General features: G+C 42.2%; 1 protein-coding gene across 7 annotated transcripts in view; it reads left to right on the forward strand.

The window, feature by feature from the left end:
- LOC132832275 (solute carrier family 12 member 7-like) overlaps positions 1-18008 on the forward strand; it is a 249490-nt gene extending 231482 nt beyond the window's left edge. For 3 of the 7 annotated variants that reach the window (XM_060850131.1, XM_060850133.1, XM_060850135.1), the window contains exons 22-26: positions 405-509; positions 8996-9171; positions 10545-10559; positions 13542-13675; positions 17382-18008. In XM_060850131.1, the coding sequence (XP_060706114.1) occupies positions 405-509; positions 8996-9171; positions 10545-10559; positions 13542-13675; positions 17382-17473 (522 nt within the window). In that variant the 3' untranslated portion in view covers positions 17474-18008. Of the gene's footprint in view, positions 1-404; positions 510-8995; positions 9172-10544; positions 10560-10617; positions 10637-13541; positions 13676-17381 lie in introns of those variants that run through there. The other 4 variants (XM_060850132.1, XM_060850134.1, XM_060850137.1 and 1 more) reach the window with 4 other exon arrangements.
- The last annotated feature ends 705 nt before the right edge of the window (positions 18009-18713 follow it).

An 18713-nucleotide genomic window follows, 5' to 3' on the forward strand; every position in this document is an offset into this window, starting at 1 on the left:
CTGTGGGTTGTAAAGCAGAACACCAGAAATACAGCCACAAACCCATCTGCTGCCATGTCTGTTTTGAAAAGCTATGCATTTGCCAGGACTCTATCATTTTAAGATTTTCTTTTAATCTGGCACTTGGTGTTCACGTACCATGCAAAGTGAGATGTGTGCCACTCATTGGCCACTGAGCAATACATGAGGAGATCCAGTGTCATTGCTGTCCTCCCAGTAAATGAGGCAACACTGCTTCAGTAGAACCCTCACCATGTTTCCATGCACGTTCTGTGGGACAAGGAATGTGCATTGTAACATTTAAAGGTAAACTGAATTTGCTGGTCACTCATTGCTGTTAGTAAAGCTGACTAAATAGATTGTGGTTACTTGCATGTGCTACTCACCCACCCCTCACTTCCCAGATTCAGAGCATCACTGATGAGTCCCGGAGCACGACACTAAGGAGGAATTCTGCACGCGCAGCTTTGGAATTCCAGGACAGGAATCCTGATGTACCAAGTGAAGAGGTAGTCAATTTTCCCGTGACTACATTTCTCCAATCATCACAACATTGTGAAATTTAATTTACAATCACTTGCAATGTGTTAGCTTCTCCTTCTCCCTGTCTCACTCCCACCATCCATGCCACCCACTTCATGCTCTACGCTCTACCCCTTCTCCCTCCCCTCTCGTTCATTTGTTCTTTCTTTTGTTCTCTCTCGCTCGCTTTCTCTGCTGCTCACTTTCTCTTTCTCTGGCGTTCTCTTTTTCACTGTCTCGCTGTCTCTTTTTCTCTCTTTCACTTTCTTTTTCGCTCTTGCTCTCTTTTCTCTGTCTTTTGTGCTCTTTTTTTCTCTCGTGCTTTCTTTCTCTCTCATGCTGTTTCTCTTGCACTCTCTCTATCGTGCTCTCAATCCGTTCTCTCTCGCTCTTTTTTGCTCTCTTGCACTCTCTCCCATCTTTCTCGCTTGCTCTCTTTCTCTCCTTTTTTCTCCCTTGTGTGCTCTCTCTCACGTGCCGCCTCTTTCTGTTTTTTTCTCTCTCAATCACGCTCTTTTTTTTTCTCGCTCGCTCTAGCTCTCTCTCGAGCTCTCCCTGGCGCACTCTTCCATTCTCTTTCTCTCTCTCTCCCTCTCTTTCTCTCTCTCACTCTCACACACACGCTGTCTTTTTCTCTCTGTCTCTGCTACCCCCTCCTAATTAGAAGAGTGGAAAATCCCTATCATTGGTGTGATATTGATTTGATGCTGAGCTGAGGCAAAGTCCCTGTTCTGTATGAAATACATTTTTTAAAAATAAAGGACATCACTAGCGATGGATTGTCACATTGTCCTATCTCATTGAACGAACTTGAGATTTTGGAGTCAATGATGTGAAATGGAGTAGAATGTGCTCCACCCTCCATCCTCTCAGCATCAAAACTTGAAGTTCATCTGAGTGCTTCTTTTTGTCCTCTTCCTCGGGATATCCATGTTGGATAACTCCCGATTTCATTTTCCCTAGTCCTTTACTCTCTCCTATAATGTGGAAAGTCTGTAAAGACCCAGACCAGTCCTTCCTTCAGTATGTGTTTCAGGTGACTCTGCCCTCTCCTGTAACTCTGATCCTGGCTGCTATTAACCCTCACTCTAACAAAACACATTGTTGCAAGGCACTAACTGATCAACTGCAAAACAATATACAGAGGAAGCTTGATTATCCAGCATTCAATTATCTGAATATCAGATTATCTGGAAGATAGCAAGGTCCCGATGCTTGGCTAAACAATGTTATCAGGCATTCGATCAATCTGGAATTTGATTAACCAATCGAAATACTACCCGCACGTGTCATTCGGATAATTAAGGTTCCTCTGTATAATTTTGTGCTTAAATCTAATGAAAGGCTATATTTGAAGTGTGATTTTGCTATAGTAACAATCCTTTGACCTGCCTCATGGCTTTTATCAGTATTAAGGACAGTAATTAAGGAACAACTAAATAACACATTTGTGTAGAGAGAACGTGACCACAGCAGGTCAGGCAACGTCCTTGGATGTAGGTGCCAACATCTGTATGAATTTATTCCTTGTGTATTTGTGTAATCCACTGCATTTGAGATTGTCATAAGGAAAAATGACAATGTATTTTCTCTTTGAAGAAACTTCTTCTAATCATAAATGAAGATGTTTGAGTCGTTGACTCTCTTTTGAATAAACGTTGTAAATTTACCCTTTTCATACCACCTCAATAATTGGATCAACATTGGATAACTGCAACACCATTGTTTCGTGATGGGAGTACTGGACCAGTCTCCAAGTAACTGATGGCCCTACCCCATCTAATCAGGTGGGAGGGTCGTGGTTAAGATCCTGGTGCCTTCCCAACTCCACCCCAAGGCCAGTAGGCCTCCTGTTCCAGTTACCAGTGCCCTGCCTTCTCCTCTGACCAAAGTCCCAGGTTATGGGCAGCACTCACTGCCTCCCCCTGGTGGCATTGCTTCTCCATAAAGCGATAGACCTCCAATTCTAGCTAGGCTCGGTAGAAAGGATCCAGGGCTCCAGGCTTTGAAATCCTAAGGGAGGTCCACTGCTATTCGGTTTAGTTCTCAGCTGTCACTTAACGCAACAAACTGTCCCTAACGCAGGCAACGTGAGCTGCCAGTGACTTTCCATTAAATGTCAAGATCTAATATTCCAAGAAAGAAATTGACCTCAATTACTCTTATGCAGCAATAATTAGGAAAACGTCCCTGAAAGCTACAGGTATGTTCTGTCAAGGCCACTAACATTCTGTTAAGGCCAGACCTGCAACACCCAGCTGGTCTTGCCCAGGTATAATGGGTTGAACAGTGACCTGTGCTGTGTGACTCTTGACTTTGACTCCTGAGGGTAATTAACCTTACCTGGAATCAAATGTAACAAAAGCCAGGTATTTCTCCTTTTGCTGAGTTACTTGCTGCTGTGGGTTCTGCTTTTTACTGGTTGCATTCCATGTGCTGAGGACTTTACCTGACCAGCTGCTGATGTGATTTCAAATCCCATCAGTTTCGCCGGGTTTCTTTCCTCCTGCACCCCTGACCTTTTTGCATGGAGCTTCGCCTTTTTCAAGTCACGTATCAGGTGCTGGTCAGAAGCTGCGCACAGCTAAAGATGCTTCCCTTGCTTTGTTCTTCCCCTTCGCATTTTAAGTGGTGACTCACCTCTTTCAGGAGCAGCAATCTTATTTCTGTGTGTTTGCCTCCATAAATACTCTCAACTTGCCTTACTTATACAATACTTTCCATTCTTCTCTCCCTCACTGAGCAGCTGCACAGTCACAGCCGTGTAAATCCAAGCAGCTGAATTGTAGAATGCTTATGTTTGGAAGCAGGTCATTTGGTTCATCGATTCCATGCCACCCCTCCAAAGGGCTCCCTGTAATGTTGTATTTCCCATGGCCAGTACACCTAGCCTGAACGTCTTTGGACTCTGCGAGGAAACCCACGCAGAAACTGGAGGGACGTGCAAACTCCACACAGTTGCCCAAAGCTGGAATCGAACCCAGGTCCCTGGCACCTTGAGGCAGCACTGCTAACCACCGAGCCACAGTGGTACCCTGTGGTTGTAGCATGTATGATGCAAATGCTTTTTCGCCACAACATCTTGCATGCATTATGGCCCCCATCCTCTTCCTCACCTTCATCCAAAAACGTCGGACGTGGTAAACCAAGCTTCCCTGTCCTCCTGCCTGCTCTCCGATTGACTCTGACAATACCTCAGTCCTTCAACACTTTAGATAAAAACGAGGACTGCAGATGCTGGAAACCCGAGTCTGGATTGGAGTGATGCTGGAAAAGCACAGCAGGTCAGGCAGCATCCAAGGAGCAGGAAAATCGCTGTTTCGGGCAAACAAAGCAATTGCTTTCCTGAGAAGCCTCCTCCATTTACCTGAAACGTTGATTTTTCTGCTCCTTGGATGCTGCCTGACCTGCTGTGCTTTTCCAGGACCACTCTAAATCCCTTCAACACTTTAGTCTGGTGCTCCCGGTATTGTGTGACGTGCCTGGTTGCTTTGTGCTCAGGGACCCACACATATTCCGGGTGTCCAAACAGGAATCATCCAGCTAGCTTTCTTGGCACTCAGTCATTTTTCCATTTGCTTGGAGCTACCAATCTTCATATGACATCAGAGTACACTCACTGTCTTCAGCATTGCCTTATGGCACACCAGCCTCTGTATGGCTTATGTTGCTTTGTTAGTGCTAAGCTACAGGGTCCCAGTCCCTTTGTACTAACAAGCAATGCAGGCTATCGAGAGAGAGAGGCAGATACTTCATGATGGTAGGGAACATGGCTGTGTCACTGTTGAGTTCTGTGCTACATAAACATCACATTGGCATGCGCCAGCAGATTGTGGTGAGCACACTGGGTGTGCTTCAAGTGAATGGCCATCTGGGAGAGTCCAGGAGAGCTGGGCTAAGGGGTCTGCATTCAGTTATTGGGTCATGCTGCAGTTGTCTTCAGTCTGCACATTGTAGGTGTGTTATTTATTGTCCAAGAATGTACATTAGAAATTATAGTTGTTTGTTGGCATTAATTGTCTCCGTGTTATATTAGCTAATCAAATGTGAAGGCTTTTTAAGTTCCCATTCCAGCGTCATCCAAACATTGGAAAACTCTGCTTTGTAGCTGCCAGATTTGCTGTAAGTATGCAAAGGAGCCCCTTTTTTTTTGGGCATGGGCGTAATATCATAGTGGCCTTCTGTCAGGATTCTCTTTCCAACATCGCATTGAAAATGTTGCTGGTGCAGTGTACAGTTGGACAAGGTCACATACCTCTGAGCTCCATGTGGAAACACAGCAATTACTTTCCTGAGAAGCCTCCTCCATGCCGCACTCTTCCATGACAAGGCTTTGCTACAATGAATGTGAGAATTCCTTTGATAAAATGGAGATATCTTTCTGACAGCCCCCACAAACTATCTGCTTATGGGTTTCATGGCGAACATCATGGCTGGAGCCACTATGTGGTGTTATTCCAAAGACGACATAGAAGGAGACTGTGGTTAATACTTCAATAACAACAACAACTTGCAGCAGCTTCTGTATGGTCTCTGAGGAAAAAGCAGTAGGTGAAGATGACCTACACAGGTGGAGGAGAGAGGGGAGACCCTGCATCTATTGCCCTTGCCGTCAACTTCTTTAACTGTCTGAAAGGCAGTGCAAGCACAGATTTATAAATGACTCTGGCCATCATCTCCAAGCGATGCCATCTGCTGGAAGAGGACCTGCTTGGCTGTGCCATCCTAGTGGCTGCCAAAATCACAGCTGCCCCCAATGTTTATGCCAGTGGCTCTTTTCGATGTACAATATGGGGACTAGTGCAGCACCTCCCAGTCCTTGACCCACAAATGTATCCAGGATGTTACAGGTGCCATTTTCACCAGAGCTCCATGCTTCCTGTCTTTCTCCCCCTGCTGAAGAGAGTAAAACCAGTTGGGCGCCACCTGCTTTTGTGTTTTAAAGACTGCACCAACGTTGCTCTGGATGCACCCTCTCACCAACTGCAGGGGTCCTCAACTGCTGTGGCTTTAACTCCATCAATGTCAGTTTTAGGTGACCGTCAATGCCAAATTCTGGAGGCCTGCGCCAAATATTCCCCGTTGCCGTAATGACTGTTACTGGAGAACCTTCAGGTTCCTGCCTCCGTCTAAAGTTAGGGGCTGCTGGGAAGCTGGGGTTACCCCATTAAACATGGATGCACCTTTACAATGTCCTCAAGCTCACAAAGGTACAATACTGCACACATTTCCATTGGCATATTCATGTAAAAGAACATAGGCCTTCTTAAGGTGAAGTTTTACTGTCTGTACTGCTCCAGCAGAGCCTTGCAGGATTGCCTAGAAAGCTCTGTCCTTCACAACTGGAACCAATGGAGAAAGGACATCCTGGATAACAGTTTTGAGGGAGAGGATCAGGGGGAATATTCAAGAGCGTGCAACAGGCCAATGCCCAAGAGTCTAGAGTTAACACCGAATTGCAACCACTTCCATGATGAATCAGTTGGGTTTGAGCTTTGTTTTATTGTTTAAAATTCTTTTTGGTAATGTGGCAAGCAGCCAAATCCTTGTCCATATTCTTCTCGCATAGGTCATGCAGACCTTATCATTTTGCGGTAATTGACCTTTTCTGTTGCTCAATAAATGTTACCTTGACCATCGGATTGTACGCTTAATTATCTTCAGTTGATTCCTAAGTATGCGCACCTGCAAAAGGTTAAAGCTCCACTTGCTCCAGAAGTAATAACACATCTAAACAGGTTGGTTAGAAAATATCCATAACATGTCTGACCATGTGCATATGGGGCTGGGGGCGGGCAGGGGATTAAAACAGTATTGTGAGACAGTGCACTAATGTTGCGTGGTATTAAGATTAAGCAGCTCTTGAGTGTCATTTCTGAGCAGTGAAGTCTCTCATGATTGTAGTGCAGTTCAACAAAGTCTTTCATGCTCAAGAATGGGTTCCCCATTGAGGTGTCTCCACCTAGACGCGAATGGTCATAGGCATCTCTAGGATTTTCTCCATGTAGGGATTGAGGAGTGTATGGTCCCCACCCCCTCAGCTCTGCTGTTGTTTGACCTCAGTCCAGTTTTAGGCCAGCATTTCCTGCAATGAGGTGCCCAGAAGGAATAACCATGATGGAAGTGTATGGAAGGGCAGTGATATATGAGCTTGAGATGCAGTGAGTTGGCTCCAATGGGTAAGAGGCACAGAGGACAAATTAGGTTAGTCGTTTAGGAGTATGAGGTGGGTAAGTACATCAAGTAGATATGATACACGCGATAACGAATGTTCTAATTCGTGAGTTTTGGTGAAAGGCATGTAGAGTTGGGATCAGTGCCCTTGAGTGTGAGGAACTTACTCTTGCAGCACACAGAAGGTCATTGACTTCTTTCCTGCACTCCCTACTTCATGCAGAGCATGGCATTAATCAGGTCTGGAAACTTGGCCTCTCATGGTAGTTGGCTGGCGAAAGGGCTATCCTCTGCCCGGTTTCTCAACATTAAAGGACCCTGTCCCTGATGCCAAGAGTGACCTGTCCTTTCTTGTGGGCCATGTGTTCTGTGTTGAGGGTCTAGCGCTATGGTACAAGAGATCTTCCTGGTTTGCAGCTGAAGTGGTGCGTAGCTGGACTTGAAAATGGTGCAGAGGGAAAGCCGGGAAGTTCTAGCAGCGGCAAGCATTTCTGCATGATTTCCCAGGTGTCCAATAGCCTGATGCATAATTTAATGAGGTAAAGAGCGGAAGGTTCTGAGAGACAAGTGGCTCTGAGCCATGGTGGAGTGGACACCCTGAATCTCACTTGATACAAAACGAATTCAAATGAGAAGTTTCCATCCTGATTGCTGATTCATTCAAATTTTGAATTTAAATTTGCTTTATTGTCACATATTCATGAGTACAATAAAAAGTTTACAAGTTGCCATTTGTAGCGCCATCTTAGGTACAAAGGCATCTAGGTACAGATTTTGGAGTATAAATTCCTAGAAGAAAATTAGAAAAATAAAGAAATAAAAAGCCCCACGTTACAGACCTTCAAAAGTACAAAATCATAGTAGTAATTTAGAAAAATGAAAATTTCAGAATAACAGGCCTTCCCTGATATAATAAAGACAAAAAAGTTAAAAATTTGTTTCTGCAAACAGCACTTTGAATTACAATTTGCGAAGAATTTGTAAAGGTGATGTATGTGGTAGACGTAGTGAGCTAGGCAAGAACAGGTATCATTAACTCCTTTGCTCCCAAAAAATACACCAGATATGGTTTTTTGTTTTCCGACTTTGCGTTTGGGTTAGTTGTCGAGTAATTGCAAAGAGATCGGATTTGTCACGATTAGTCAACAACTGTTATTGCTGCAGGGACTAAGATGGTGATAGCTGAATTAGATGGCAAGAGAGAATTGACAGATTATAAAAGATCATTTTCTAATTAAATTTTTATCCTTCCATCTCTTCCCTTTTTCTTGCCTTTTCTCTGATTGTAAATCCAACCGTTTTGCTGGGGATTATCATTCTATAGTAATACATTAAGTTTACAGACAGATTTTATGTTTATCATTTGTCACAACTCAGCATGGACTGTACAATCACATTCCACACTGTGACACTGATACTGTCAAGAATGATTACTGTTGATGCTGATTATTTGTAGTGAACTACCCATTAATCATTGCAAGTTATGAATTTTCAAGAAACTGCAGCCAAAACCTTCATTTCACTGCTTTCACATTATGATTAGTGTTTGTCTGTTGTTAGATCACTCCTGTAAGTCAGTTATCTTCCAAAGAAATCAAATAAAATTGCAGCTTCTAAGTTCTGTTGCTATACCTTTCTCTATTCAAAACTTTTCAATGTTTTATGTTTGAACACTTTTTGTCCAATGTGTATTAATTCACTACAATTGCAATACAAGCAAAATGATGGAATTGCTCAGCAGGTCAAGATGCTTTAGGACAAGCATTTTCCATCAGAATTAGAAAAGGTTAGAGATGCATTAAGGTTCAAGCAGGATCCAAGGCAAGGCAAGGCTGAGATACTACAGAGACTGAGTGACGGAAAAGATGATGTAAGTGATGCAAATAATAAAAAAAACAAAAGTTTGGGTGTAAATTGAAAATGGCAAAGATGAGCAAACTTGAAAAGATAGATGAAAATTCTCTTGGAGAAGGAGAGCATCACTTGCTTTGCTGTATACCATCTGATTTCTGTGCAAAGTATTAAATAAATAATTTATCACTGTATACCTCTGTATATTTGCTAAGTAAGGAGGACTAAGTCAGTTGAAATCTTAAATTTTCAAAGACAGTGCATTGGACCTCATGCAGCCAGTCTGTAATCTGAGTTGGTGTTGTCGAACCCTCTGGGTAGCGAAGAGTGGGCATTAGTATAACTTTGGTGACATTGGCCCACATGAGGGCAGTGGGATGACCCTTTTTCACATGGTTCACCTATGCCAATTCAGTGACTATTGTCTCCTCTTGGATTTGCATTATAGGCCCAGCTGATACACGACAGGAATGCAGCAGCCCACCCCTCTGGCACTGACCGACTCTCCGTTTCTCCTGAAGGAGTACACATGACCTGGACCAAAGAGAAAATCACAGCAGAAAAGAACAAAAACAAAGAATCTTTATCTCCAGAAGGTGTGAGGGACATTTTTAACATGAAACCGTAAGTTATTTTCCATTTTATTTTTTCTGTTTGGCATCATTGCTCACCATTCTTTCCCATTGTGTGTTTTTAATGTGGAATCTGAAATGGGTACTAAGTTCACTCCGGTTGTGAGAAATGTTCACGTTGGTTCACAGAACTTTTGTTCTAGAATTTCTTGAGTCAAGAAGGACCAAAACTCCAAACTCACTTGTTAACCCCATCAGTTGATGCATATTCATCATTGAGTGAATGGATAAAGACAGCGTCCAACTGAACAGAATAGACACCTCTGGGTCATATTTCTGTGAGCATAATTGGAGTCTGGCTGCTAAAATAGAATCATAGAATCCCTCTAATGTGGGAGCAGACCATTCGGCCCATCGAGTCCACACTGACCCTCCGAAGAGCATCCCACCCAAATGATGACCATGAATCCATTGTCAATTGTCAGAAAAAACCCATTTGGTTCATTGTCCCTGAGGGAAGGAAACTGCCACCCTTACCTAGTCTGGTCTACATGTGACTCCAGACCCACAGCAATGTGGTTGACTCTTATGTACCCACTGGGCAATTAGGGATGTGCAATAAATGCTGATGTAGCCAGTGATGGCTTCATCTCATTAATGAATTAAAAATAGCAAATGCACAAAAAAAGTCAATTCGTGCAACAGCTTAGACCCTTTTTAAAGTTGCAGGTGGTCTGAAGGTGGTATTGTTTTGTAAGTGAATCATTTATAGACAACAGAAGAGGAGATGTTAACACTGGATGTGTCTGGAGATGGGTGGACTTTCTTGCTCTGACTGATCCAGATACACTCCCGACTTCCTAGAGTGTTCAGTCCAGCCAGTAGGCTTGAGGACTGTACCAGAAACATTCTGGTTTCCCTGCTACCATATGTGCTCTCTTCTCCACTCCTCCCTTTTATGTGCGACTCTCTAAACTGAGATGCTTGCTTAGCCAGAACCCCCCCGCCCCCTGCTGGATTGCCTGCTTGTTGTCTGTTTGCAGTGGACTAATAGTAACCTTTCCCACTGGTTAGATACTATGACAAACACCACTATTACTGACTCAGCTACGTAGTTTCCTGACCCAAGTTAAATCTTCCAGTTTTGGAAAACAGCTGGTTACTTGGTAGCTTGTCGTAACATTGTCAAACCAGGATGTATGTGAATCAGAATAAACTAAACATTAGCTACACCAGAAAACAATTAGGAAGAGACTGAGGTAGTGTGAAATTAGTAAATTGCATTATGATGGTCCATGTTCTTTAATGTAACACTTTAGAAATGTAATTATTCTTTCCTGTGACCTTGACTCTCTGGAATTAGGAACAACCAGCCTTAATGTTTGAACATGCAATAACTGCTATTTTTCTTTCCCTCTGTTTCAGAGAATGGGGAAATCTGTAAGTCACGTTTTGCTTTTAATTTAATCTGCAATCCTTTGTGTGTTTGTATTTGTAGATAGTCCTTAACAGCACATGAGGTTTTCTCTAAAAGCTTCAATAACTACAGACTGTGGAGGGCGATTGCTCTCTCTCTTCAAATTATCCTAAAGAGTAAGGACTGTGTTTATGCTAATTCAGTTTGGACATTTATACCAAAATTGTTTTCTCTGTTTATTTATCAATAATTTGCATATTCAAATTAAATTATGTGGTGTTTACTGCAGCTCCATACAGGGTCAGTATATTTCAATTTATCTTCAAGATTTCCCAGATCTTTGATTCAGTTGTGAGGCACCTTGTCAAAGGCCTTTTGGAAATCTAGATACACCACATCTACTGGGTCCCCGTTGTCCACTGTGTTTGTAGTGTCTTCATAGAATTCCAAAAGATTAGTTAAGCGTGACCTGCCCTTCATGAACCCGTGCTGCATCTGCCAAATGGGTTGCCTAGATGCCTTGCTATTTCTTCATTGATAATAGATTCAAGCATCTTCTCCACTACATAAGTTAATCACTGGTCGGTAATACCCTATCATTTGTCTACCTCCCTTTTTAAACAGTGGCATCACATTTGCTGTTTTCCAATCTATTGGAACTGCCCCAGAATCCAACGAATTTTGGAAAATTACCACAAGTGCACTTGCTATGTCTCCCACCATCTCTTTTAGTACCCTGGGATGCATTCTATCAGGGTCAGGAGATTTGTCTATCTTTAGCTCCATTAGCTTGCCCAACACTAGCTTTTTTGTAATATTGATTGTTTCCAGGTCCTCACTTACCTTTGTCCCTTTGTCAATTACTGGTGTGTTATTTATGTCCTCCGCTGTGAAGACTGACAAATACCTGTTCACTGCCTCGGCCATCTAATCATATCCCATGACTAAATACCCCTTCTCATTCTCTAAAGGAACATCGTTTACTTTAGATTTTGTTATACTTATTTATAGAAACTTTTGCTATCCGTCTTTATATTCTGTACTAGTATATTTTCTCCTGTTCTTTGTTTTCTTTAAAGCTCTTTTTGTGGCTTTCTGTTGATCTTAAAAGCTTTCCTAATCTTCTTGTTTCCTGCTGGTCTTGGCCACTTTGTATGCCATCTCTTTTTCAACTTGATAGCCTCCTTTATTTCCTTAATCTTACAGTCCTTCCTTTTCACTGGAATATACATTTGTTAAGCACTTCGGAAAATTGCTTTGAACATCCACCAACGAACACCAGCTAGCCACAAAAAGACACAACACTCTCTCCCTCGTAGCCCTACACACTGATGAAAAAAATCACCAATTCGACTGGGACAACACACAATGCTTATAATGGGACAGGCTAAGCAAAGACATGCCAGAGAATTCCTAGAGGCCTGGCACTCCAACCACAACGCCATAAACAAATATACAGATCTAGATACCATCTATCGACCCCTCAGAAAACGAACAGGAAATGGCATCACCACAAACCCCAGGAACCCCATCCAGGACAAACATATAAATAGAAAGCAGGAGACAACAGCTTCGCTTCACTTGGAGGTCGCCACTGATGATATTACCTAGCCAGGTAATGAAATGTCTGGCTATCAAACCACAGCTCAGCGAGCAAACTTACACCCTAAATCTCAACATCAACCTGAGCTACAGGCCTTCCATAAACCTTGCATCCACCTCTGCTCATTAACTGTCTCATTATAAGGTCTTTGTTTCCAGTCTACTTTAGCCAAGTCCTCCCTCATCCTATTCTAGTCTCCCTTGTTTAAGCACAGCACCCTGGAATTGGATTTTATTTTCTCACACTCCATCTGTATTCTAAATTCGACTATACTGTGATCACTCTTTCCAAGAGGATTCCTAACTATGAGATCATTAATTATTCCTGCCTAACTACATAGGGCCCAGATCTAGATCCCTTGTCGGTTCCATGACCTACTGTTTAAGAAAACTATCTCAGAAACACTCGAAGGACTCCTCCTTAAAGCTATCCTGGCCGAGCTGGTTTGACCAATCAACGTGTAGATTAATATCCCCCCTGATAATAACCATACCATGTTTAGTGTTCTTCAGCAGGTCGCTGGATGGGAAAGACTCTGTAGTTGCCTGGCAGGAACCAGCTGAAATGGTCTAGCAAGCCACTTAGTTTGGTACATTGCAGTATGTTTCTGGATGAAGCTATGGGAGAAGTCCCCTTTGTAAAATGAGAATATCTTTTTCTATTCACTGAGCAGCAGCATGATGAAGAAATGGATATTTTGTTTTTATTGTTAAGACTCTGTCCCCATTTCCAAGTAGTACTTTTACCACTTGGTTCATAACCAAATGCTCCTTGCCAGAATTTTTAATACTTCAATTCCTGGTAGATCATGCACAAATGGGCTCAATCACAAAACAGGTTATGATATTTAATCTTTTAATATAGTAGCCTATTGGTTGAAACAACCATTGAAGCTTTTGGATTGTGTGGGCTTAAAGGACTATGGAATATTTTCTCATGCATGTGTTTTGTATGTGGAACTTGTATGCATGACACAGATCTTAAAGATTTTCACATCAAAATAATACTGTTTTGGTGTCGCATGGTGTATACAGTAGGCAATTTTTAACTGTGCTTGAATATACTGTGGTTTAGATATCTGAGATCTGGATATGTGTTGCATGGTTCATATCCCTTTGGCAAAGGTATCTTGCCACCCCTTACCCAGTCTGGCCCATCCTTTACCACAGTAGCAAAGCTGGACAGAAAAGGCTGATCAGCTTCCTCCTTTTTGTGATAAATTAAATTAAAGAAGCTTTTCTAAACACATTCCTTGTTGTGTGCATGAGTAATTAAACAGTGACTTTTCCTCCTTAATGTAACCAAGTGAGGATGGTTATGTAGATGATAACTTAATTGTACTGCTATTCCTGTCACCTGATCCAGTCATATGTTTATGAATAATCAAGTTTTCCTCTTTCAGGAATCAGTCCAATGTTAGGCGGATGCACACAGCAGTGAAACTCAACGAAGTCATTGTTAACAGGTCCCAGGATGCCAGACTTGTGTTACTGAACATGCCAGGACCCCCCAAGAACAGACAAGGAGATGAAAATTGTATCCTTCTCATCTCAGCTGCTATCCTTGGTGCTTTACAAGGAAGCAGGAACATTGTGAGGAGAGTGAGGGCTATTTGTAATGTACACTAGTATTCAGTGTTCAGGCTTTTCTATTGGACAAAGCTACTTCCCGCAGTACATTGTGTAATGCTTTTCTCATGCCTGAGCTTTTTGTTAAAACCTTCTCTCTCCTTGACTTTTCGCTCACTTATTTTTAACTCTATAGACCAAATGTACCTTGTAAAAAGTTCTTAACTATCCAACATTTCGTTAATCTTCTCATCTCTTCCCTTTATCCCCCTTCCAACTTCCCCTCTACTGAATGCAAGGAATTAATCGACAACCTTGTCACTAACTTAGAGTATCAACTTCAGTTGATTCATCGCCCTATTTCCTTGGCCATAATCCAAATCTATTCTCCCCATCCTTACCCAGCATACCCTGATTCTATACTCCTGTCACTTTTATTCTGTACACTAAATGTCCCAGGCTTATAATCAAACTTCATTTTATTTCACTCTTGACCATTCCAGAGGTGATGGTCTAATGGTATTATTGCTGGCTTGTTAATCCAGAGAGAAAGTGCGGTCTGCAGATGCTGGAGATTAAAATCGAAAGTGTGTTGCTGGAAAAGCACAGCAGGTCAGGCAACATCCGAGGAGCAGGAGAATCACATTTCGGGCTGGAGCCTGATGAAGGGTTCTGACCCCAAACGTAGATTCTCCTGCTCCTCGACTGTTAACCCGGAGACCCAAAGTAATGTTCTAGGGATCTGGGTTCAAGTCCTGCTATGGCAAATAGTGGAATTTGAATTCCATAAAAATCTGGAATTAAGAATCTAACAATAAAGGTGAATTCATTGCAAATTTTGTTTGGAGGGAAAAAAAAATCTGGTTCACTAATGTCCATTGAGGGAAGCAAATAGCCATCCTTACCTGGTCTGGCCTGCATTTGACTCCAGATCCACAGCAATGTGGTTGACTCTTAACATTCCTGATGTAGCATTTATGCCCGAAACATCATTCTCCTGCCCCTCAGATGCTGTCTGACCTGCTGTGCTTTTCCAGTGCCACTTATTTCTCAAAGTTAATCTCTGTTCCAAAACTGTTATTGCTTCACTCTCAAGATAGGTATAATGTTTAGAGCTTAATAGCAAGATAAATTCTAGTCAAAAGTCTTTTATTTTGTTGTGCCATCTTTGAAGACACATTGGATATAACCCATTCATGGGCATGGCCTACTTTTTGAGTTGACGAGCAATAAGGGGGTAGTTTGCTTTATAAATAAGAAACTGACCGTGTTCATTTCCTCTGACATAGAGCATGACTTTGATTCAGCAGCTCAAATCCACTTGTCTGTTTACTTGCTTTTCTTGTCTGTTTTAAAGGAGCTACGTTTCTGGTGATGAGGAAAGGGGTGTGCACTTAGATCTAAGTGTGAAATAATAATTCATTTTATTTATTCATTCAAGAGCTGAAGGCCAGCATATATTCCCCATGCTTAGTTGCCAGAGGGCAGTTGAAGGTCAACCACACACTGTGAGTCTGCGATCACATGTAGACAAGATCACGTAATGACGACAATTTCCTTCCCTAATGGGCATTAGTGTTATAAAGACAATTCTCCTCGTGACTTCTCCAAAATAAGTTTTTTTTTGTAAATCAGTCTTTTATTCAACACCTTACAGGAGATAGTGCTAATGCCCAAAAAGGTGTTATGAGAACATTAATGACGTGTTAGTCAGGCATTTGATAATGTCCCACTTGGCAGATTGGTTAAAAAAAAATCACAGGGGATGCAGGGTGGGCTGGCTAGATGGATATAAAACTGGCTTGCTATAGAAGACAGACAGTAACGGTGGAAGGGTGCATTTCAGAATGGAGACTGGTAACCATTCCACAGGGATCAGTGTTCCACAGGGATCAGTCCGATCTTTTGATCTGGAGGAAACTGCGGTGGTCTGATGAGTAAGTTTACAGATGACACCAAGACTGCTGGAGTTGCTGATAGTGCTGACAGCTGTGAAAGGATACAACAGGGGTGGCTCGGTGGCTCAGCAGTTAGCACTGTTGCCTCACAGCACCATGGACCCAGGTTCGATTCCAGCCTCGGGTGACTGTCTGTGTGGAGTTTGCATATTCTCCCCATGTCTGCGTGGGTTTCCTCCCACAATCTAGGGCAGGTGAATTGGCCATGCTAAATTGCCCTTAGTCAGAGGGGAAACAGGTCTGGGTGTGTTGCTCTTCGGAGGTCAGTGTGGACTGGTTGGGTCAAAGGGCCTGTTTCCACACTGTAGGGAATTTAAAATCTTAAAAAAAAAAGTGACTTTGGCACAGAAATGGCAGATAGAGTCCAGATAGAATCCAGACAATTGCAAGGTGATGCATTTTGGAGGATCAGATTTAGATGTGAATTATATTGTAAATGCAGAACCCTTAGGAACGTTAACATATAGAAGGATCTCGATGTGCAAGTCCACAGTTCCCTAAAAGTGGCAACACAGGTGACAAAAGTTGATCAAGAAAGCTTATGGCATGCTTGTCTTCATCAGTTGGGGCATGGAGTACAAGATTTGGCAAACCATGTTGCAGCTATATAAAATCCCTGTTAGGTTACATTCTGAGTATTGTGTGGAGTTTTGTTTGCCACACTACCAAAAGGACATGGACACTGTGGAGAAAGTGCAGAGAAGGTTCACCAGGATGCTGCCTGCTCTCGAGGGCATTGTCCATGAGGAAGGATTAAAAAGACTAGGATTGTTTTCACAGGAAAGATGGTGGCTGAGAGGTGACCTGATAGAGGTCTACAAAATTGAGAGGCATAGGTAGGTGGATAGTCAAAGGCTTTTTCCCAGGGTTGATGTTTCATTTACAAGGGGGCAGCTGTTCAAGGTGTGAGGAGGAAAGTTTAAGGGAGATGTGTGAGGGAAATTTTTCACGCAGGGAGTGGTAGGAACCTGAAACGCATTACCAGAAGAGATGGTGGAAGCAGGCACATTGGCGACATCTGGATGGTTACGTGAATAAGGAGGAAATGGGGACATGGACTGAATGAGGGAGAAGGTTTGTTTTTTAGTTTAGTTTAGGGCATAATGATCAGTACAAGTTTGGAGGGCCAAAGGACCTGTTCCTGTGCTGTACTTCTCTTTTGTTTGTTCTCTTACTGTAACATAGCTCCTCTAATTTTTACATTTGTTGGTGTCTGACTTGATGGCCTTTTTCATACTTCCAGTGGTTAGAATTTAAGCAAATTGAGTGACGGTGGATCTCTGTTAATTGAGATGGTATGTATTATAAAGGCAATATTACATCAATCTCTTTGGCTTTAAAACAGCCACTCAAATTCTCCCTGGGCTGTTTTAGCTTGTTTATTAATTGCAATGGGCATGCTCATGAAAATGAGCAAAAGTTGACGTTGGGGAAATCTGATTTTGTAATGCTTTTGTGTTCTCCAAAAGCTGTCAAATTTGTATCGGAAAATGAAGGGAGAAGCACAGGCCTGAATTCTGATTGGTCAAAGTGTCTATGGGAAGCTGCTAAATGTTGAGACAGTTTATTCGAATATCCTTTATCCGATCCCTTTCTTTGGTTTTAGTCATGACCCCAAGGTGTTGGTTATATCATGTTTTTTGTCATTTTCAATGAGTGTTAGTGTTTGACCAATTTCTCGAGGATCGTGGATGCCCTTGACTTAAAACCTGACAGACATGGAGTTTCTGGAGGTGCTGACTGAGGGCTTGAACAGAGTCCTGATGGTACGAGGTGGTGGCAGCGAAGTGATCACCATCTATTCGTAAGACTGCTGCGATGTAATGAAGCACAAATACCAAATGTGATGCCAACAAATTTCACCAGTGATGTTTGGCTTTTGTGTGTTGAGGGGTGTTGGGGTGTGGTGGTTGCTTCTGTGTGTCCTTTGTTGCTGGCATTTCTTTTTGGTTATGGTTAGAACAGAGAAGCATCTTGATGCTGAGAAGACTTCTTCCATGTATATTCTGGACCATGATTGATTGAGTGACCGGAGTCATCGCCACACGGTTTCTTGATGGCACGAGGAGAGGGGAGGAAAAACGCACTTGTATCATGTGAACAGAAGACTCACTTTGTTTTCTCTCTCTCTGAACAAATCTGTGCAAATTCTGTAAGTGTTTACTACTGTCAATAGTGTTGGTGTATTCTTAGATGCTTAGTAATCAATGGTTTTGTATTTGTGCTGCTTTTCACAAACAGCTGCATGGAAGCCAAGGAAGATTGGGTCCATTTGGGGGGAAAATGAGTATGCATTTTTCAAAAGTGTTTGTTTTCATTGTGTAAATAAATGCAAAATTCCTATTTTTTGCTCTCTAGTCAACCTTGGTTTTGCCAGGCCAAACACACCTAAAGTTCTCTCCAGGCACTTGCTAGGGTTGGCCACCAGGTGGTGTTCCTGCTCTTTTTATTCCTACCCAGGAGCTCAGCATTAGACATTTCCCCTCATTGATGTTCAGTTGCAATGGGGAGAAGTCTGTCTATCTTTGAGAAGCCCACACTTTTTGTGGGCATTCTTGTGCCACTTTACTGTTTTGTTTCTTTTATAAACCAGTTTAAAAAGAGTTTTGTTTCTTGCAAAAAGATAGGCTTGAATGACTGACAGCCTTATTTCTACAAATAGTGTAGTGTAGATGGCGTGAGTTAAATGCTGGGAATGTATTATATATTGGTACTTTGTTAAATACTTTTCTATAAGTGAGAAAACCAGCATTGTGTAGCAAGATATGAATTTTTAAATTTAGCTTGTTCTGGAGTACTCTCTCTCAAACTAAAAAAAACTTTTTTTAATCTTGATTAAATGACCACCAGGATTAAAATAATTGTTTTTCCACACCCAGAGTAGAGGCTGAATAGGTACTTTAATTTCTTTTGATTTCTACACACTGTACAAATGTACCTCTGGGATTTCTACCTCTTTGCTTGCCTAATGAGTATTGGGTGGGTTTCATACAAGGTTTATATGTAAAGGACTGGATATCCACCCTACAAGTCTATCCATCTGTTCAT

The sequence above is a fragment of the Hemiscyllium ocellatum genome, chromosome 34 (assembly GCF_020745735.1).
Source record: "Hemiscyllium ocellatum isolate sHemOce1 chromosome 34, sHemOce1.pat.X.cur, whole genome shotgun sequence".
In the NCBI taxonomy this organism is placed as follows: domain Eukaryota; kingdom Metazoa; phylum Chordata; class Chondrichthyes; order Orectolobiformes; family Hemiscylliidae; genus Hemiscyllium; species Hemiscyllium ocellatum.